At 38.5% G+C, this 23,198-nt stretch overlaps 1 protein-coding gene across 3 annotated transcripts in view; it reads right to left on the bottom strand.

Moving 5' to 3' along the window:
- Nucleotides 1-1,986: 1,986 nt before the first annotated feature.
- Nucleotides 1,987-23,198, bottom strand: part of SEMA3C (semaphorin 3C) — a 118,482-nt gene continuing 97,270 nt past the window's right edge. For all 3 annotated transcript variants that reach the window (XM_009086866.4, XM_018910325.3, XM_050970225.1), the window contains 6 exons: nt 17,306-17,394; nt 15,185-15,226; nt 13,746-13,903; nt 10,440-10,507; nt 7,475-7,605; nt 1,987-5,623 (listed from right to left, as the gene is read on the bottom strand). In XM_009086866.4, the coding sequence (XP_009085114.1) occupies nt 5,210-5,623; nt 7,475-7,605; nt 10,440-10,507; nt 13,746-13,903; nt 15,185-15,226; nt 17,306-17,394 (902 nt within the window). In that variant the 3' untranslated portion in view covers nt 1,987-5,209. The remainder of the gene's footprint in view (nt 5,624-7,474; nt 7,606-10,439; nt 10,508-13,745; nt 13,904-15,184; nt 15,227-17,305; nt 17,395-23,198) is intronic.

The raw sequence follows: 23,198 nt of genomic DNA, 5'->3' as shown, positions 1-23,198 counted from the left end.
TTTTTGTTGAGATGGTACAGAACAAGGTAAGTTGGAAAGGAGAGTGAATAGAAGAGCTTTTGTTGACTAATTACTTGTCTTTAAAATGCTCTCAGAGATGGTAATGGCAACACCTACAAGCTATTGATGTCTTGGGACTGTGAGGACTGATTCTGCCCATGTGGAAACAGAAGAGGACACATATTAATGTTAAAGAAAGGTAAGTGCTGCATGGAAAGCAAAGCTCCTCTGTATGCAGGGAGGTGTGTGTATGCATGTATATATGTCTGGGACCTGCTGGTAAGTGTCTGTGTGTGGTTGTGCTTGGGCTCCCAGCACAGGAACTCATTGGGGGTGCATGAGAAGGGCTCAGTGCAAAGGATAAAGAAGCACTGGTTTCCTGAGACCTAGTCCATTGCTTCAGGCAAAAGCCACAATGCCACAACCTGTTTTTTTATGGCCTGCATAACAGAGTTACATCTGCTGGCTTCATTCTGGAGGCAACAATTATAATTCCAGAAGCAACAACAATCTGGCAGCACTGGAAGCCACACCAATGCTGGCAGCCCCTCTTGTGCAGACAACCTTTTTCACTGGTCACCTCTGGGCTTCTGTGGCTGCCTGGAGGAGGCTGTGCTTGACACTGCTCAGTCTTGTGAGAAAGTGCTTGAGTTCTGCATCCTGCACTTACTCAGAGGGAAACCTCTTGCCACCAGAAGGGAGACCTTAGAAAAAGCAGTAGCTCCCAGTGGAGGAAAAAAAAATGATCTAACAGACATTTGAGTCAAGGGAGAAGGGTCAGACCCTTAGAGTTCTCACATCTGATGTCCAGAGAACTCCCAGGTCTTGTTTTGCCATGGCTCAGAGCCAAGGGATCAAAACCTTAAGTGCTGAACCCTGCAGGAGAGGGCAAAAAAGAGCCAGGGAAGAAGATCAGCAAAATACAACTGAGCAGGATGGACAGAGGATCAGACGTGGGAAAGCTTTCTAGAGTGTAAAACTCCGTAAATGTCCATCTGTTTTGGAGCCTTATCCAAAAAGCTCCTACAGCATGTGGGAGTGCTTGAAAACTCAGCTTCTGACCAGACTGGCCTGAGTGCTGAGCAGGTAACTATCCAATATCAGCACATCCAGGAACCAGCCAGTGGAATAATCCTGGAGTGAGGTCATCTTATCCACTCACACCTCATAAAGCCTTGCAGCAACTTATCTATCTGGAAAATCAAAATCTGGGTTTAACAATCCAGAACCTTGTTATGAAGGTCAGTATTTGTGACGTTTAATTTTCAACTGTTATCCCAAGGAACTGATGAGGGCCTATGCTTTTTGTTAAAACCCATCTGGATGAACAGCCAGTAAGAAGAGCAGCAGTAACACTGCTCAGATGACTGCAGGAAAAAGGAGCATACTGTAGGTGTCAGGCAGGTTATTTCCCTCCAAGTACAAGCCAGGAAACTGGGAGAGAGTTGTGACTGCCTGTGGTGCAGCCCCAGTAGCCCGTCCTCCCTGCAGAGGTGCCTGGAGAATGCCAGGAGTTGCAGCTGAAAGAATCAGGATTTCAAAGAATGTGTGCTTCTTTTTTTTTTTTCTTTTGTTCCCTCAGTGTAATAAAAGAAAAAAGCATTTACATTTCTCTCCACTCTTTCAGTCAGACATTTCTGATTTACTTTAGAAAACAATTTTTTAAAATTCTCTTTTTAAACAATGAATAAAAGAAATTTAACTCGCTTTTATGAAAGGTGCTTACATGGGATAACCTCTGAAAAAAATAATCTCTGACTCCTCATGAGTTCCTTGTTATCTCTGTGACTGGGGCTTCAGTCCAGAGCAGGGCTGGGAACTGAGCAGCTACAATACTTGATGCTCCAAATATTTTCTTGAACTTATTTGGAAAATCTAGGGAATTGCTTTTCAGGTTCTTTTCTTAAAAATAATAAGGAAAAAAAAAAAAAAAAAAAAAAAAAGAAGTTCCTTTTTTAAATGCACATCCATAAGGGGGAGCCAACAAATTTTTAAATGTTGCAACACACTTTATTTTGTTGGGCATTTTAGATATTCAATTAAATAGCACTATGTTAAACTACATTTTGTTCTTTCTTACACACTATATGATGCATATTCACTGTCATGACAGTTTCATCATGCTAGGAACTTATACACATACCTACAATTTTAAAACCAAGATTCTCTTAATAAAACACGCATATCTACAGTAACAACAATTGCAAAGAACACATTGTTAGGTCAAGATTTCAGCCAACTTTACAAACTACACAAAATAAAAAGGCAAAAAATAAAAAAATACCAGTACACAGTGAAGTTCTTGGCAGAAAAAGTATCTTTACATTTGGTGAAGTTATGCCTAGAAGTAATTTTGCTTTTGCATTTTTTAAAGGAATAAAATTATATACATTATTTAGAAATCCTCCAAACAGGAAGTATTAAATAGCACAAATAATATTACAGTCTTAGGTTTTGGTGTTACCTACAGTAGAGGGGCTACTTTAAAGAAAAATTGCAGTTTGTCTATTCTGTACATTTAAGGCCAAACACTCAGCTGGTATCAACCCCAGTAGCTGTAAGGACAACAAGGAAGGTACATTAGTTTATAGCAGCTGAGCATCTGGTTCCTGACTTCTCTATACATGCAGGAAGGCTCCTAAAGCATGGAAGCTTGGACCAGTTATGCACTGACAGAAGTTTATTATATTTATACACTGGAGTTCTCATGCAGCAGGAAAAATGTTAAAGTATAATCCCTTAAAAAGTCATACCATAATAATGGTATATGAAGCAGCTTTAAAAATATTATTTTTTAATCACATGAAACTCTGAGCTATGCTGATTGTTTTAATGGAATCCCTTATTGCCAATATTCTATTAGAAAACAGTGTAACTGTAATTTCTGAGGCCTAATGGGGGGCTATTAAAATATCACTGTACCTAACCACTTAAGGGGCAATTTGTACCCTGAAATACCTATTATTCACTGTATTGCATCTGGAAGCAATTATGATCCTCACAACAGACACTAGTATGACACTAACTCTGCAGTGAATCTGCTGGGGAGACAGGAAGAGCATGGCACCATACAGAGAACATGCACTGGTGTCATTCCAGGAGGTAGTTCTAGATCATGGCACTTGAGTTTTGGTTTGTCACATACACACCTCAGAAATCCATCATATTCAGGAAAAAAAAAAAAAAAAAAAAAGATGAAAAAAAGAGCCAGATTCCTCCAGAACCTTCTTTGCTAGCTCTTGGGGCCAAATTCAATCTCATGGAGGTCAGAGAAAGTGTTCTGATGGTTTCCATAAGAAGGACCTTAGTTATTAATGTTTAAATACTGCAGAAATCCACACTGAGGCCTTGAGTAAGGAGAACACTTAACTAGATGACAAAACATGAGCAGGCTGGCACTGCCATGCTAGCAGTAAGCACACAAATTAAATGCAAAGAGATCCCAGCAGCATCAAGGGGATTTAGAGACTGTTTAAATGGTGTGATCAGGGCTCATTTCCCAGCTATCCTTCATGAGGTGGTGATGAAGTGACAATCCAGCTAATGCAGATAAATACCAGTGTTACCGCCATTGCACTAAACTGAATTCACACAGGCACAAACCCAGAAGTGTTTTCCCATGCCCTGTAGAGTTACTCCCAGAGTATTCTAATAGAAGTAGAATTATCACTTAAGAACTCAGATTTGAGCTGAAAATCAGTTAATATTTTTGTATAATGCCATAAATAACTGTGATTTTTCTAGGGTGCTCATACATTTTTAATCCCTGTAACTGTTTTGAACAGACTCAGTGGCTTCCAGAACACTCTTACACAGTAAAAGCATTGATGATCTGTCCCTCCTTATGGCATTTGCATTGCTCAAAAAAAAAGTGATTGCTTTTCCTAGGATGGCTTGGTGCACACTCACCCAATTTTCAACAAAACTTGCTTCATTAGACCTGGCAGCTGCTTCTTAAACAAAAGATTTCTGTTTGAACATGCCTCCAAAGTTATAGTTTTTGGTTTTTGACCCAAACCCATTTTCAGTTTTATTTTTCCCTCATTCTTTTTTTTTTCTTCTTTTTTTTTCCTGATCTGCTTTTCAGCAGAGAACTGAAAATAGGAGCAAATTAGGAAAATAACATGGAAAAGAATAAGGGTACAAAAACTGGAAAATGGGAATGCTTTAATTACAAAATTCTAGTTAAAATATTTGCAATTTTGAGAAAACAGTTGAAAAAATAATGTTTTAAAAATTTCAAAGACACTTATGACTTGTTTCTGCATTGCAGATCAGCTCCAATTTAATCATGGAACAAAATAAAGATAATCTATATTTTTCATTTCTGAACAAGCACTATATGGTACATCTACATTCTGTCCTTTGAAAAGAAACTGGAGTGTAATCCTTTGAAAAGTAGCTAAAATACCTAAGTCACTTAGGTGTTTTTCAAAATTGTATGTATAATGCACATTCTCATGTTACCTTTGTGCCACTTATAAAGCTATGTAGTGTTAGAGGACTCCCTATTTTAATAAAAATCAATATGAGCAGAGATATTTTAAGTTAAATTCCAGAACTCATTAATTTATTACACCTCATAATATGCACAATAATCAGTGCTTACTCTGATAAAGTATAAATTCTTTGTTTTTCTTCTGTTTGTTCCTTCATTTGACCTTTGAGCAAATGAAACATTCCTAGTACACTTTACTTGCTTCCTGGCTGCATGCATTCATGTGATTTGATCGATCAGTGAAAGATGTAAACCCAATATTGAGCAGTAAACGAGAAGAAACTCATGTTCTTAAACACAGTGCAAGGAAATCTTAGTACCATCCTACTCTAAGTATGCATCTTAACCCAGATTCCTTCACCACCAGTCTAGTTGGTGTAATTTTAGAGTTGCAAGACAATGTATTGATTTTGTAAAAATTTTATTCAGCTGTAATTAAATACTGAGATGTTAAAGGTCAATCTGGTTTAAGATGAATACTTAGTGCTGCTTCTAGGACAGAGCCCAGCCTAGAGTCATTAAGCATCTAGGAAAGAAAATGCTCTGAGTTATTTTCTTAGGTTACACTGCATTTAACTGGGAGACAGATCTTTTATGAGGCTCGCTGGATTTTCATTTAATTTTTTATCAGATTTGCACTAATTTGTTCACAATGGACAAATATAAGCCCCCTACACTGAGGACAAAAATATCTATTACTATAAGATAAAATTAAGATCCAGGTAATTGATTCCTTCTGTTTCTACTTTTTCTGCTACTGATAAGGGCCTTTAGTTTGCTGTAGTCCCCTCTCATCTTCTGGGATTCTTCCCTCTGCTGCCCTGCCTGCCTGCTGTCCTTGCAGTACTGGTTAATCATCTGCATCTCGGAGTGGCTGAAAGCCCCCACAAAGTCCTTGGGGTGGAACTGCAGTGCTCGCACCGAGCTGGCCCAGGTCCAAGGGGACCACTTGTCAGTCATGACAGCCACCATCTCTGAATCCAGCACCTTGAAATTGATCTTTGCCAAGGTCTGCTTGAAGTTGTTCTCTGTAGCAATGCAGTGGTAGAGCCCCCGGTCGCTGTCCTGCACAGAGCGAATCAGGAGCCCGTGCTCAGTAGCTATGATCCTCTCGTTCAGCTTCACCTGGAGAGCAAAAAGGCAAAGGAACCTTTTAGGGAAGGTCATGGAACAACAGAGTATTGGAGCTTCTGGTAAGCTGCACTTCAAGCATGACTTTCTTAAAATTACTGTGTTTTTATAACATTCTCTTCAAGAGATCACCTTTAGAATAGAGCATACCTGAAAGAAGGCAAGTGTTGCTAAAGAAAATTACTTAAATAATTTTATTTCTTATGTTAGAATAAATTTGATTGGATGTAGGCAAAGACGAAAATTTGGAAACCACATGAAATAGAAGTTTTCATAATGTTTGAATAGTGGAGTTGAAGAAATGAACTTGTATTTGCCCTGTTGCACTCCTGAGAATGTCTCTTTCAGCATCAAGAGACTGCTGCTGAGACTCAGTGGAAGAAAGGTGCAGGACCAGGGAGGCTAATTTGGCATTGAACTCAAGGTGGCTTCTCATTAAATATTTTGACTTTGAGCAGGTTCCTGCTGAAGAACTCTATCTGCTCTGCAGAGTCTGTAGCCTATAAAAATTATCACCACAGTGGTCCCAAGTGGGACTTGGCTCAGTGTTAACCAAGAGCACAGGTACTCTCCTATTTCCTTTCTGGCTTCAGACTCTGCACTGTCCCAGGAGATGGTCACATAATCTGAAAGAAGCAAATTACCAGAGCTTGTTATCATCCAATTATAAATGAATGTGCAGATGTCCCTTTGCATATCAGTATGAAGTAAAAATTGCTGGTTCAATCCATTATGAAAGGAAACCACTGCTGGTATTTTTCTGAATGGCTTTTCTATTTTGCTACTGTACTTTGTATTATACTTGGTTCTCCTGGGAACTAATTTACTTATTATGGTATTCTACTATTGTAAACTTTTGTAGACATTGTGGAAGATTTCCAGACATCTGAGAGCTTGAAAACTAATTAACACTTTGATTGCTTTATTCAGCCTGTAGTACCATGAAACTGTATTGATTCTAATATATTTACTGAACATAAGAACAAAAAAAGGGAGATGTTCTACTGAAGCAATGGGTTAAAGAATTGCACCTATTGCCAGGACATGGCTTTGAATAGTTAGATAACTCAGTGAGACATTTGTAATTCCCCTCTGTTTTTGTAAAATGGCCTGATAGGAGAATAATACTTTACAGCATTTATAACCTATCAACAGACACCACATTACTTAAACGTTCCTTTTGAAAGATTTTTCTTTTTATTCATATAGTAAGTGCCTTGGATTTGCAATGGATTTTTTCTCCTTTTATATTACTTAAGGAAGGAACATTCCCCATAAACAATCATACTGTATATTACAGTGCTGAAACTCAAGAGCCTTAGAGAGTGCAGTAATGGAAAATGTGATTGCACCATGGTGAGGAAATGCTTTTGTCAATACGTGTTCTTAGCCTGGACTAGTTTCTTGCTAAAGAAACCTTTCACATTTCTCCCACTTTTACCTTTTATCTCTTCAATACCACAGAGGAGCTACTGCATGCTGACTTCTTGAACTTTATACAAGTTCTTGCTTTTATGCCTATTTCCTTAGATCAATAAGAAGTTCTGAGTGCTGCAAACCTTCAGTTTGCAATCAGTAAGACATGAAGCAAAGATTCTTCAATTTTCTGGCAGCTGTTCTGATCTGACAGAAATCTGTGGGGCTGAGGATGAAGTCTCAGCTGTACTGAGTCTGCTCTTATTCATATGAGTAAATGATGGTCACTGTCCTGCCTCCACACAAATTCTCCAGCTTCACTGCAGCCAGACTGCCTGATAAAAACACAAACTGTTCCCTCCCTTTATCTGGGGAGGGAATGTCATTCTGACTGAGGATCCTCCCAGAGCTCCTGTTCACATTACTCACCTCTTTCCTCCTGTCATTGTCTTTCTGTAGCAGCCATTTAATAGAAGCTTGAGGAGATTTAGGTGTGCATTCCAGAAAGGTGGTGTTGTTTTTTACTCCATACTGCACTATTTCTGCTGCATTTCTGTATGCTAGAAAGAAAGAAAAAAAATACATATAAAAACAGGTCAGGATACTGTGAATGGCGATTTGATTACGAAAACATGTAACTCTTTGCAATACAGATTAAATGAAGTATTCCTGATTCTGATATTGGCTAAAATGAAATAATTTTTAGGAAAATTTTTCAAATGAATTCAATGGAATGTGAAGAAGCACATTCAGTTTCAAATGCCGATGTTTTCAGAGTGACATGGTCTGTTCTGAGAAATTAGGACACCTATAGGCTGATAAACTTTTCTGATGGGATAAGAGGGCTCTGGGATATTTTTCTGTGAAATTATCTCATTCTCTACTTCTCCAAAAGAGAATGAAGCATTTCATGTATTTCTTCACACTTGACCATTTATGAGCTGGGGGAATATGGTTGTATGACCAAAATAAAGCACCATGCCCTAAGGAAGGCTCCAGCTACTCCAGCTGCATGCAGCATCCCAAGGAGGAGAGTGAGGGCAGGCTGGGCTCCTGATCCTCTGCTTCTCTTCCAACACAAGGAAGGAACTTGGCTCTCATCCTGAAATGTGATGAATATGTGGACAGGCCAGCAACAGAGAAAGACAGATTTATAGCACTCCATCAACACCTGGGCAAGTTCTGAGCATATGTCATCACTTGGACTTCTTGTGTCCCTTTATACTCTCCACAGATGAATAATTGGCAGTCACCAGTAGGAACTTCTGGATGCTTATTGCTTGGTACAAATCATAATATTTGTCCTCAAAACAAAGCACCTCCAGATTGAAAAGCTTGTCTCATATATGAAATACATTTTTTTTTGAGAAAGAAGCAATGGAAATTATTGAAATAATATGAGAACTGCAAATACCTAGAGGTCTGCATGTCTAAAATCTGATTCTGCTCTTGCACAGTCCTAAAACTGGCTTTTCTCAGACTCTGCTTTATCTCCCATTCTTTTCAGTTGCTGATATGTGAAATTGAAATCCATTCTTCTGAAGGAAAGAGACTTTGCCTGGTTCTAGTCCTTCAGCACATTTAGGAAACTGCACCAAAACCAATTCAATCTTTTAGGAGAATAATGTGGAAATACTTCACATTTAAAATGCATTTCTGTAATGGCTATAAGGGCTAACACAAACATAACAATATTAAACCGATGTGAAATGAAAACAGTCAAGATTGCTTAGTTCTTGATGATTTATTTAAAAATAACAATGTGCCAAAAATGTTAAGTTTATATGTGCTTAGAGGTCTACCATGCTTAAAGACTTGGATTCAGCATAATAGTTCTCTATGAGCTTGGAAGATTCCTTGGCTTTGCTTGGCTCTCTGCTCTCTTGTCCTTTAGGTAGATTTCATTTTTTTCCCCAAACATAGTCATTTTGCTATAAATGGTTGTAATTATACTTTGCAAGTGTCTAAAGTGCACTTTCTTTTAATCTTTTTTTTTTTTTTTCAGGGGAAACAACTGCCATCTACCTACCCCATATCCCACTGCTGCCACCAAAACTTCCTTTACAAAATACCTAAACCTATAAATACATCCACATTGCAAAAGTGGCTGGAAAACAAGAAACTTGTTTCACAAGACTGTCAAGGTTGAAACAATTATCCCCCCTCAGGCCAGAATGCAGACAGTTGACATTCTCACATTTTCCACATGGAAGGAGGAGACACCCACCCTTGGGACAGACAATGGGTGGGAGGTCTCAGCACATGCCTGCAGGGGAACTAAGCATGCCTGCAACTCAGCTCAATTTGCTTCAACATGGATCTCTCAGAGCTCAGGTACATTGTCTAACCTGGGGTCATCTCTTGGCATTACCTGCTCAAGCTCTTCAGCTTCATATAAATTACTGACATTTAAGCAGAGAGATCTGCACCCAGCTAACTGCTGTGGTCTTTTTTGATTCAGAAGATTCTTCCTGGATCAACAACCAGTGGAGGCTATTTCAGTAGAATTATTGTTAACAGAACCTTTCACATGTAACTCTTAAAGCATTGTTCTTTGATTAGAAAAAATCAATGAAAACATTTACAATCAGCTCTATTACTTGGTCACCAGATGGAAGAGATGAGACCATTCTGCAAAATTCAGGCTCATAATAGAGGTGAAAGGAGCATAATTCTCTGTGTGCCCTTGGTCTGATGGCATACATTGCCACTGCCTACCTCAGACATGCATGGGGTTCAAGATGACTGAATTACCTTTATATATGTGTTTACTCCTATGACTTTGGGCATATTTGACTGGTGTCCATCAAACTAGAGAAAGTGCTGGCTTGGAGAGTAAAACCTTGGCTTCCCTGGCCAGGCTGACTAAACAGTTGCACAGCTGGAAATAGGAGACTCCATAAAGAAATTTGGAATAGGGTTTTTTTTTCTTCCCCATGTAAAGGGAGAAGGGAATAATCATAAATCAAAAGACAGGCCAGCCTAGATCCTGCTGTTTGCTCAAAGGTGTGCTCCAAAACTCAGTATGGGATCAAATATTCAGAAAAAATTGGAGGTCCAAAGCTCCAGTGAATGAAAAGGCATTAATAAAGACTGAAGGAAAAGAGAGGTAGAAAAGTCCTCAAATTAACTTTACCTTTTTCTAGTCAACAGTGCCAGCTTCTCAATTCCAGTATGCTGAACCATGTATTTCACAGCTCAGCATTTTATCATGTATGTGCAAGTTTCATCTAATTGCAAGGAAAGGTGCTAAAACCAGATCAAAACAAAACTCAGACTTGGAAAATAATTATGCTTTACCAGTAAACCATACTGATAATGTCAGTTATAATGAATCACATAAAGGAAAACCATGTGTTCTTTATATAGCATGAGGATCCCTAAATTACAGTACCTTTCAGGTTGAAACCTCGGCACTGAGTCAGAGGGTTTCCATGTCTCACGTCTTGTCTACGGCTCCTCCTGCAATATTTTGTAAAAACAAAATATTATTCCAAGATAGCTACACTGAAAATAAACACTTTTTTTGCTTGTGGATTTGCTATGTTTTGGTTTTTTTACTAGATCAAATGTTAGGGATAGTTCATGACCTACTGGGAGTGAGCTTTACTCTCAGCAGGCTTGTTGGTGTGAAGATACTGTTCAGGTGTAGCAGCATCTGTTGAAGCTTATAAAACAGGTGCAGTTTCTGTAGGTAAAGCAGTTGTGCAGTGGAGGTTCAGGGATGGAAGGATCAGAGGTGATAAATGGAAGAGACCTCTGTTCACTCACAACACCCAGCATTCAAAGCCAGAACCCCCAGCTGAAACTCTTCACAAAGGCAAGCAGCTTACAATGAGATGCACAAGATTCATACTGCTCTTATCTGACACACCAGCACAAAGTTATGATTAAGAGGGCATGTTCCCACCTTGATTTTAGCAAGCACTTTATTTTTGGTGCCTGTAGCCACCTTCGTAGCAGAGTGACTGAAGTATTCATCCAGAATGGTGGAGAGCTAAGATTCTGTTCTGTCTTCTACTTGAAGGGATGTGACAATTTCCAAAATATAATAAAACTCACCAACTATCAGGATACTTCTAAATAGGGAATTTATAATATAATCTGGATGACAGATGTAAAATCATGATTCTGTAGCAAACCTTCTGGGGAGCTTACTGGGAATACTGGCATTTCGTTCCTCCACAGCTAGCAAGTCATAGCTAGCAGAATTCAGTGCATGAAAAGCTGGTGCACAATTTTTTTTTATTAAGATATATTATTTTCATTGATAAATATTGTGTAAGGTAGGTCAGCATTTGTAAAGTTCAAGAAAAAAATTTATTGATTGTTGCAATGGGATATTAACCAGGTGTATTCTGAACCATGCACTAAGGACTTGAGGATCAGAAACCATAAAAAGCCCCTGGAGCTCCAGTACTATAGAGGGAAGGATGACACATCTATGGCCACATTATACCAGGGAGTGCACAAATACAGAGTGCTCATAATCCCTGTCACCCGATCCCTCACTGCATCGTTTGAAAGGGAAATATTTGAACAGTGATGTTTCAAAGGAGTAATTACTGAAATTCCAAGTATAGTTTTTATGTTTACCATCAAAAACATTTCATTGTATGCCTTGGGGTCTTAACCCTTGTGAACTATTTACATGAATCAAGGGAGGCCATGAAGAATTTCTGAGTGAAAGTCAGAATTCTTGTGCTGCCATGAGCTGCTCCACACTGTCAATGATGGCACACTGCTTGCATTAAGCAGTTCTATGAATGAAAACTTAACACTTAGATATTAATTTAAAAAACAAAAAGTGGTGGTTAGAAAATAAAGGTAATACCATAAGGTGTTTTGGGGTAAATTGATGTTGCATGAGGAACTACAGCAATTCACAAGAGACAGAAGTGTCAAAAGAAGCAAATAAGCAAATGCATACAGCAGAAACTACTGTCTAGACAATGGGATTTGGCTCTAGTTACCAATGTTTTCTCCTTCATAATTTGCCTTGTTAGATAAAGAGACAAGTCATTTCCTTCACATATGAAAACCAGACTTTTTTCCATACAGTTAGAGGTGTTTATTTTGGTTTGACATAAGGAGCAAATTGCAAACAAAAATATCACCATGAAAGCAAGCCCCAGTGGAAATAACCCTGGGTGGGTGTATACAATGGGGATGACAAACTGGAAACTGCACAGACTGGGTGTACCTGACTGCTCCTGGTACCTTTGGCAGCTATGTTACTGTAGGAGTCAGGTGGCCTGAGACTTGGGGATTTTTCTTTTCTTTCCTCCCCCACATTCTGACCTTTGTTCCATGGAAGAAAACAATGAGTTTGCAGACTGGTGGCTGAATATTCTCAATTAAAGCAGTTAACAACGCCATGTACTCTACCAATTGCTACGTGGCCAGTTTGGGCTTTACCTTGTAATCTCAGGTAAAGAATGAATCAAGAAAACATTGCAATAACAAAAAGAATTGTCCAGGGGATGACATTAGCTTTGCCTCTTTCTGTCAACTGTCTCCCCCTATGAGGGAGCAGGAATAAAACCCAGTGACTGTATGTGGCCTTCTGTACCTGCATCTCAGGTGCAGTCACTGAGCACAGTCACAGCTTTAGGCTGGATATCAAGAAAAGTTCTTCCTCCAGAAGGTGGCTGGGCACTGGAACAGGCTCCCCAGGGAAGTGGTCACAGCACCAAGCCCTGAAGAAGTGTTTGGGTAATTCACTCAGGCACATGGTGTGATTCCTGGAGTGTCCTGTCCAGGGCCAGGAGTTGCACTCAATGGTCCTGATGGTCCTTTCCATCTCAGCATATTTCATGATTCTATGATTCTAGAATATTCAATCTAAACCTCTTCTGGCACAACTTGAGGCTGTTTCCTCTTGTCCCTTTGCTTGTCACCTGGAATAAGAGCCCAACCCCTGCTGGCTACAACCTCCTTCCACGTGGCTACAGACAGCATACATCTGAAAGATTTGTCTCCTCTGCAGTAACACTTGATTGTGTATTCTGTAGCTTTGTTTGTATATTAAATGAAATCTTATTAAGTCAAGAGCTCACTACAGCCTTCTGCTATTAAATATTTCCCCTGGGAGGAGGAAAGAGACTTCTGTTTTGCATAAGATTATGAGATGGACTATTAGTTCTGCTGTAAATTAAACAGAAATTGCTTTCCCTGTCTGCTTTAATAAACCTCATGTCAAAAAGCCCAAATCCACAGGCATTACATGGAAATCACATTTGCCTAAAATTTTCCTGAAAATAATTCTTCTCACTTAGAAGCAAATGAGGAACAAAAAAATACAAATGAGTTTATCCCTCAGACAGCCTGAGAGATCTTTTGCTGTATTTAGGGCTGTCATAATTACATCCATAGTAAGTAATTGAATTTAAATGAGGGGAACAAATGTCTCACTGGTTTTTTGTGCGTGAGACAGAAAGATTAATATTTATGATTAAGAACCATTCTTTCCTTTTCTTTCTTTCTTTTTCCATCCATTACTTTAAATATGAAAAGCCAAGCTCTTTACCATGCACTCCTGCAGCATACAGTCCTAGGTGATGAATAACTCCAAGCACAACAGCTGTGGGGGTACATGCTTATGAAAGGAATGACATCCCACTTCTCCATCACATCCCAACCCTCAGAATGAAAGCCACCTTCCCTTGCAGACTTCCCTGGGCTGCTTAACACTGCTCACCTTTTTCCAGTGGGATAAAACCTGGAGCAGGAGTTGCCATCCCAGGCGCAGTATGGATCTCGGGCTAGGCAGCAGTCAGCACAGGCAGTCCCGTAGATGTGGCAGCGATGCAAGGAAACCTGGGTGACCCCTTCATCTGAGCTCACATACAACTGTTGCTGCAGGAGGAAATGGGAGGATTTAGCTCAGATGTGGAGGAGTTTCACCCAAGACCTGGCTAACACACCCAAGAAACCTTTAAATTAATTTTGGAATTAAGTCAAGGCCAAGTCAAGGGCAGAGCCATACATCGAAAGTCATGATAACAGAAATCTCCCAGGTGAACAGGCCTATATTATTTCCACCTTCCTGCTAGAAAACACCTAGAAATACTGGGGAATGTTAATGGTTTTTTGGACATTGAATGTCATTGTTCTGTTCTGGGTCAGACAGGCTGATTTAATATTGCTCAGATTTGAGAACTTGGTTCTTATTCAGTGAGGATTATTGGCTCAAGCCTTTGAACTAAGTATTTTCTCTGCACACAGTCACTTTAATAAATATTAGGCAGAGTTCCTAGTTGGATCCTCCATTGCATACATTTCTAAGATGTAAACCCTAGAGATTATGTTGGGGCTTATGGCCAGATTCTGATAGCCTTATATACCTGGAAAAATAAGCCAAGAGTACTTTCACAATAAATCAGAGCTTTTGCAAGAGAAGTTCAAAGGGTGTAGATCATTACTAAAACCTGGGCCAAAATGACTGTTTTACTCAAAAAACAATTAATCATTCTAAAAAATATAAATTAATATTGAACAAAAACCCCTTGAAATTCCTTTGATCTTCTTGTTGTAAAAATAAAAAAGCATACTGAAATTGACTTAGTAAATAATATTTACTTAGTAGTAGCTTTGTAAAATATTGAGCAACATCTTGCTTGTAAAATCATAGAATACACATTTTTAGCTTTTGTTAAGCATTTCAGCAGAAATCCTCTCAGCTGTTTTCATCATTCTTATTGCCATTGTTTACTACTAGTAAGCAAACATGCACCATTGCACCACGGATCAAACAGCCTCAACACTGCCTTTTTACACTGATCAGACAGACTTCCAAGGAAAAATTTCTATTTGGGACTTTAGAGAAAAAAACAGGGAGGGTGAATTTCCTCTCTTAGGTTCTTAGTTTTTTTTTTTCCTTTTGGTTCCTTAATTGTAAATCAAAACAAGAAACCTGACACTTTCAGTTAATTAGAAATGATACATAATGAATAGGAATGGTTTTATCTTAGTGCAAGGGCATATAAACAGCTTGTGCAAACATCAGTCAAGTTTTCTGTACTCAATATGGAAATTTTTCCTATATTTACTGTGCTCCACAAGAAGTGATATTTTAGCATCTAAGTCAATTTGCTTCTCAATTAATAAGCACCAAGCAGGCATTCCACTTTGCCTTACCTTTTTAGATGAAATCTTCATTGATGTTATAGGGGAATTACTCTGAAAGACAGAGTAAAAAATCATTGTCAAGAACTCTGTCCCAAAATTAACATTTAAAAGTCACTAAAACCTAAGTCATATCTAAGAAAACGACACATTTTTATATCCTAGAAAAAGAGCACTCACTCCTACGAAGTACTGCTATTTTTACAACTATACAAATGACAGATAAACAATTAATGTCTCACAAAATATATTGCTGAAACTCAACCACATTATTATTACATGTATCTAAAAGGTTTATGTACACTTATAATTAACCTGCATCTGTGCTATCTCAGAAATAGAAGATCCATTACTTTAACTTTGTAATAGAAAATGTTTTTTCTTTAATGATGATGATAAGGAAAAATCATAAAATAGCTCATTAATATTTACCACATGATCCAGATAAGAATACAAAGTCATTTTCTTACAAATTATCTACAGTGCATACAGTTTGGTTACCATGCAGCATGTAAATTCAGATTGTCAATGACTAGATTCTTTTAAAATGACATGAGTGTTCTTGAATGTTTCTTTCCCAGAGACAGTACCGTATACTACTGTGTGTCACCATAGCAGTCTATTAATGTCTGTGTCCAAATCAAATATTAAAGAGCTGGAAAAAGAATTGTTACTTTCCTTGCCTTAAGTCACTATGTTCATCCAAACAAGTGATAAAATCGACGGTAATAAAAACCTTCAGCAATTTTTACGGTTCAGCATTTGCTCAGTCACAAAGGAAAGCCCTAACAGTGGGCTAGGATTAATTGCAGATGACCACAACACAGCAGGGAGGTCAGGACCAGAAAATCTGGCTGGGAGTTGTGTGAATTGGCAAAGGTTTGGAGAAGTTTAGAGCTGCTTCATGAACTGTTTGGAGTCTGCAGGTCAAATGCAACACTGGATCTGATGCCACATTCTCCTTTCCTTGTTTAATCTGGAAGAGGATTTCTTCTTTGCTACCCTTGATAGTAACTAGCACATGGCTCATGATTTCATCCCTGCTGTCCTGGAGAGACTCATCCAAACACCGTGATGCCACATGGATTGTAACAGCAGAAGTTATGATATAATGTTTTTTAGGGTTCAGGATAAAATAGGCTATGCATACAGGCCCAGAAACTAAGTTTAGGCTCTCAGCCCAGCTATCTTCATGCTGTATTAATTTATGTTTCAGTAAATGGAATCTGCACTATCTTGGTGAAGAGTGTGTTTTAGTTAATATCACTCACATATATCTTTTTTAGCAGGAGATCTTCAATGAAAGCCTAGGAAAACTAGCTATGCCTTTATGAGTGTTCCTTTTCTTAAGGAAACCATTAATTTTGCCTTAATAAAGGAACTTAAATTTTCCTTTTTGTATTCTGTCAATGAAATAAGTTGTAAAAGGCCATGACAAAATCCTTAACTAAGTTTATAGACACATAATACCACTAGCACTGAGACTACTGTTTAATGAATAGCCCATCCAAATATTTGACAGGGATTTTTCAACATGAGGGGGAACATTTTCTTAGGTTATTACAACTGTTAAACACCAGAGTGATTGACAGAGGCTTTTTCTTTATCTCCCTGTAGTTTTTGTGTTTCTTTTCAGCTTATGTTATTTTACACTTGTAGCTTTCTTGGCTCCAGGGGCATGTGACTTTGAACAACAGGAGTTAAACAAAAACAACACTAATTTGATTTCGTTTTGCAACTGAGAACTAGGAAGATCTTCAGATAATCAAAGTACAGAAATCTGAAATTCCAACCATACACAGCAACAGCCTCTATAGTGGTGCCAATGATAAAAATCTCCTTCTGGAAGCCACTGTAACATGACCTCCTAAAAACCTGATTATCAAAATCCTTCTAGCCAGTATATCAACATAAAAAATAGGCAACTGAAATATAGGAGAAGAAAAGGGCTTCAGCCAGCTCTAGCCTTCATAACAGTCAACATTTTGTAATCCTTCTGTGGTTACCAAACTGACAGCATGCACATTTACTTGATCTTTTACCAAATCACGGTTGCCCTTGCCAAAGTCTGTTAGAACAAAGTGTTTGTGTGAACATACACACTGGAAAAACAAAAGACAGAGAAAGCCAAACCTGAAAAACCTCCATCTCTTCCAAAATGAGTTCTCCACTTGCAGAGAAGTTGGTGGGCAGGACAACAACTTTTTGTACAGTTCCTTGATCTGCAAGAGGTGAGAACAAGTGAGACCATGTAACACAGAGAGGGAGAAATAAAAAAATTCATTTTTTTTCACTAGTTATAAAAGGAAACCATTGAAGCAAGCACTATAACACAGAGAAAGGTAAGAAATGTTCAGTAATTTCTGCAGTTTGGAGTCAGTAAGAATGATGAGATGATTCCTTATACAGGGATACTATCACAGTATTATTCTCATATGTGAACATAAGTCATGATAAGGTTGAAGTTATTACCATTTCTGTTACCATTCTATACAAAAAGATCAATCAAATTCAGTATATTCTGTTGCTGTACAGACACACAGAGGCAGAATTTATCCTAATGATCTTAAAGTAAAACACAGTATAAACAGGTAAAAGGGAGCTACTGCAGGATGTAATATATTCATATCTGATAATAAAATGCTAGGATAACTGATGACAGGAAAGGTAAACCTTCCAAAGAATAACTCTACCTAGACATAAACACACTAAGATGAAAGGTTTTTTAATGAAATTAATACAATAATCAAGTAAATGATATATTGGTAAGAGTTAATATTTTGCTCTGTAAGATAAAAAGAAAAAGCAAGGTAAAGATATTTTAGCTATTGTATCATGGTTTCCCTCCCAAAATACTGCTCCAAGCCTCACAAATCCACTCAGAACAAAGGAGCAAGCAGAAATATGTGGCAATGACAGTGTTTTTGCAGGGTAGATGTGATGAGTGAGACCAAAGGGGAATTTGTGATTAGTTTTCCAAATTTCTTATGTGGAAAGAATACATGTGATGAAGAGGTCCATCTGTGAAGGCTCTTACAGACTGAGACAGCCACTGAAGTATTTCTGATGTGGCAGAAAAGGCAGACGGTGGGATAATCACAGGAATGAGCATTTTAACTTAGAAAAAGCACACAGAATTCCTCTTACCTGAAAGACCTAGAAACTAGACTGAGCAGAATAAATCTATCTGCTCAATACTGATTCTAAGGAATGAGAACACATGGTACAGGTTCTGGTCAGCCTTCAAAAGTTTTGAGAGCAAAGTAGAGTTGTGCAGTTGATAGAACATCAGCATAGCACAAAACATGCAAGTATCTACATTTATTAGGAAATTTCAGTTTCCTGTTTGGCAAATTATAATGAAGACAATGTAAGCTGAAAAATTTTAATTTTATTTTTGCTTTAAGCTCAGTGACTAAATTCCATAGCTAGAGCTGCAGCGTAAGATGATTACTGTAAGTAATTTACATCTCCTTATTTCACTCAAGGAAGCCAACCACCACCACCACTACTACTACTACCACCACCACTACTACTTCTACTGCTACTACTACTTGTTGTTGTTGTTGCTATTATTATTACTGAAAAAAAAAAAGGTTTAAAGCCAGAATATTGATATTTAAGCACTTGCCCACACACAGAGAGCACATTGCAGTATTTTGTCTTTAAAAAAAGAGAAGGAAAAGAGAAACTGAAAGCTGACAAGACTTAAAAATGTGTAGCTAGCAAGGGTACAAGCTCAGGGCATGTTAGGCATGAATTTTTCATGAGAATTTTCCACGGAGACATTTATCCTCATTATACAATGGCATGATAAAACAGTTCCTTCTGAAGAAACTTCGCTGAAACCAAATCTTGTGATAGCACAGCTGTGGTCTAGCCTGGGTGCCAGTACTAGCTAAGCTATGAGAACCTGAGAGAGATTTACTAGCTGCCAGGACCCACAGAAGTGTTAAACTGCTGCAGATGCCTCCCTCAGAGGGAAGGAGAAAGGGCTTGTGTGTATTTCTTCTCCTACTTAAGGGAATAACCCACTCACACATGAACATAACTTCAGTCCAGTCCACCTTTGCTTCTTTGCATTCTTTTATCAATTCTCTCTCTCTAACTTTAGACTCTACCTTACAAAATAACCAGGAGTGCAGGAAGGAATTGCAGCCATTTGTGGTGTTTTTTTGAAGCTGCCTGCAAAGTGTCAAGTACCTGTAACCCTGACAAACAGGGCACTAAGCATGTTGACAGTGACCTTACCTGCAAAGGAATGTAAGGCTGCTGAGCCTCTCAAGAACCGGTTAATGTCAATGATCCATTAGCACATGCCACACATTTAAAATTCCTACATTGTCTTGAGTCCTCAAACCTTGCCCCAAACTGAAATCAGAACTTGAGGGGAGATTTTATCCTGGGCATGAGCACAGAAAATTCCGATAATGCCTGACGCCAAGTCCGGACTCTGTGTCCTAATAACCTCTCCTATTTGTAAAGCAGGCTCCTATCTGCCTTTTTGTCACACCCCAGCAGAACACACAGAGTGAAGGACTGTTTACCTTCCTGTTCATTCCCTTTGACTCAAGATTTTACCATTTGCTTTGACTCAGTATTGTACCATGATGGACAAATCCTTGTAGAAAGGAATGCTCCATTGTTTTAGAGACTTAATACCATGTTTAAAATAAATATTCAAGTAGGCAATAGAAAGCTATTGATTAAATAAAATTTGTTTGAGCAAGGGATTCTATTAGTCTGCACATATATATTTCTCTCTATACACCTACATATAAACACTCCAATTAATACACAGCTTATAGGCTATAGTTCTCCCATTGCTTCTCAAAATAGTCTTGCTACTGTAGCTCAGCCTTTTCCTTAATAAATGAAAAGCAAATATTTGTCCCCAAACCTGAATTTTTATTCTTTCTCAGCAGCACTGCTGTCTCCACTATAAACACAAACTTCTATCTGACAAATCAAGTCACTTACATGTGTTCACATAAAAAAGCTTATGGTCTATTTGAGTTTTGTCAAAATTTTTGTTTGATTATTTCTGTTAATAGCAAAAAAGTGAACTAAAAATTCCCTGGGTCAGAGGAAAGGATGAAGCACTGCACACTGCAGGACATCTATGCAAAGCAGTGCCTGAGCTGTTTCTGAGTGTATTTCACAAAAGATGATATTTTATGCTGTAAATCAGGCAAAAGAGATCATCAAACAAGTGCAGGTGAAATTTTTTCAAGTTTGGTCATTATATGAAATTAGAAGGCAATCATCTAAAATTCAAAAAATTGAACAACATGGTTTCCTTTGCCATTTACTTGTTCCTTCCAGAAATCCACCTGAAAACAGTTCTCCATTGCTATGATTTTACACAGTCTCCAGAATATCAATCTGCCACTAGAAATGAAGAGGCAGATTTTTGCACACCACTTTCCTAACTCTACACTGGGAGCTGTCTGCAGCCTTGCATCAGCTCAGCAGTCTGTGAGACAAGGGGAGATGGACAAACAAAAGGGAATCTCCCTCAAGCTGACAGCAAGAAGACAGGAGTGACTCAAAATGCTTTTCTATTTAAACCTGCTTCACAAATGCAGGTGTCCTAGCCTGACATTAAAGACAATGGTACTGAGATCACATTCCCTCTGAGAGGACTGAGAAATGGAACAGCAAGAGAAAAAAGTGCAAGCTAAAAAAGAGGTGTAGAATGTATTCAGAGTGGGAAATAAATGAAGAAGGAAGGCGTTCCAATAAATGGAATGAAAGCATAGGAGGGAAATCATCATTATAATAATATTTCTTGAAATGCAAGGCATGATTCTGGACTGGTAATTATCAGCTAAACTTCATCAATACCAGTTAGACTGTGCCTGATTACATTAATTCCTAGTCTGCCTGACCATGGGCAATGGAAAAAGCAAAGCTTATTGAAAAGACACGAAAAATACAGAGGTTTTTGGCAGAATCAGAAGGTCTGAGTATAAAACTCATTCTCTGAATTTTGACTAGTTTTTATTTCCCCAGTCCTAATGAACACTGCAGCTGTCAGTAATGTGAGCTGCAAAGAGAGCTGGGACCCATTTACCCCTGAGCTACTTCACACAGACAAATAAACTACAAATAAAACCCCCAAATTTTCCGCATCATAAAAAAATGACTGCAATAGGCACCAACTTCTACTCATAGATATGAGTTTTGAGAGGCTTCCCTCAGTAATCCCCACCCCTGATGCGTATGACACTGTTGGAGACCCTCTAAAAACTTTTTCTCCATGTTTTACCTGTCAGACTAATGGCAGCTAATTATTTCTGGTCTCTTATCTGAGTGGAACCTGATGCATACAAATAACCTTACAAAGAAAAAAGAGAGCAAAAAGTTCATAGAATGTTTGAAATCTGTCTGTTTGAGAAAATGTTGAGGCTCAGCAGAGCACCTGAGAGAGCGGCAGGTTAGCAGTCAGGGCTGACAGCCACGTTCCCACGCTCTGTGTCTGCTGTAACTCAGAGCTCCCACCATGGCCACTAACCTCTCTGTGCTTAGTTCACTCATCTGTCAAATGGGGGCAATTTTTTTCCAGCTCATAATATCTCTTTGAAACTTCATAAAATTCAAGCTGCATCAAAGAACTAAAAGACAGATACAAATGCTCACACTTAAGGGTGAGGTTTTTGTATGGCCCCAGCTCAGTCAATCTTTTGGGACACACTGTGAATAACACTTGCTTGAATAAAACCTGAACAAGAGAAATGAAGCAGGTAAAGGTAGGCCCTCTTAACCTACATATCACCTTCAAAGTCTGTGAAAAAGCTTTGGATGAACAGGTCAGCAAAAGGTTATGAATGGCTCAGGCACTGTGACCAAGAGGAAGAAGGAAATTGTGTCTGACGCCTGTTGTGCCACTGTTGTGTAACATCATCTCCCCAAGCTCACAGTCACAAAGCTGCAGCCAGGAAAACTATGGGAGGCAAGCTTGCTCTTTTGACCGGATTATCTCCTGGTTAGAATCTGCAGATCATTTGGCTATTCCATTACTGGGGGCTACTGTTGTCAGCAAGGGTTAGTCTTCCAAAAAGACAGCCATCATACAACACCATGAAAATGAGTATTACAAACTTATGCTCTGGAGGCACTTAATGCATCTAGACTTTGAAAAAAAATGTTGCATCAGAGAAGAAAAGATAATGGGAAACATCGATCAGCCTCATGCCACATCAGATACATGTGGCTGACATTAATCATCTCAATAAGCCACACTGAAGTCTGTAGTGTCTTTTTATGACACTACAGTAACTTAGATCTCTTTCCAGAAAAACATATCATATCTTGATAGCAAGAAGCTGAAAAAAATCCCATTGGTGTATATAGCTGTTTAATGTACCCAAGTTTGACCCAGACATTTAAATATTTTTGTAACACCAAGAGCAATAAAAGAACCCCATGAAGAATCTTTTGGTTGTGCAATCTGTGTGTACTTTGACCAAAGGCTTTCGTGCTGCAAGCAGTAGGTGGCATGCTTAATAAATGAGTATTAATCTCACAAGATGTTCTAATGGTGTTTTACTGCTGTCTTAAAACTCAGATAGAAAACAATCTACCAAAGGATGAACACAAAATATTGAAAGCTCAGGTTCTTTAGATATAACTGAAAAGAGTAAACAAATTACACTACAATTCTAGGGTGAATCCAAAAAAATCAGGACTGAGTCCTGCCCCATCACAGAAATGGAATAATTGAAACAGAATTCTAATCCCAAATTCTCTAACTGAAAATGTTATTTCTCATTGCATAGGGAAAAAATACCACAGAATTACTCTAGTCAAATATACAAATGAGTGATTATATTCTTTCCAAGTAAATTATCTCTTGGGTTTCTGTTTGGGAAGACAAGGTAGGTAGACAACACTCTTCTCTTGCAGCACTGCTCTCTACCAGCCCAGACTTGCTCCTTACTCCAAGTCAGCTCACGCCAGTCAGGGGTGAAGAGATCCCTCAGTGGAGACCAAACAAATCTAGCAAGTTTTGTGAAGTGCTTTG

This window comes from Serinus canaria, chromosome 1A (assembly GCF_022539315.1).
Source record: "Serinus canaria isolate serCan28SL12 chromosome 1A, serCan2020, whole genome shotgun sequence".
In the NCBI taxonomy this organism is placed as follows: Eukaryota; Metazoa; Chordata; class Aves; order Passeriformes; family Fringillidae; genus Serinus; species Serinus canaria.
The sequence above is the reverse complement of the archived record's forward strand: the minus strand, read 5'-3'. Positions and strand labels throughout refer to the sequence as shown.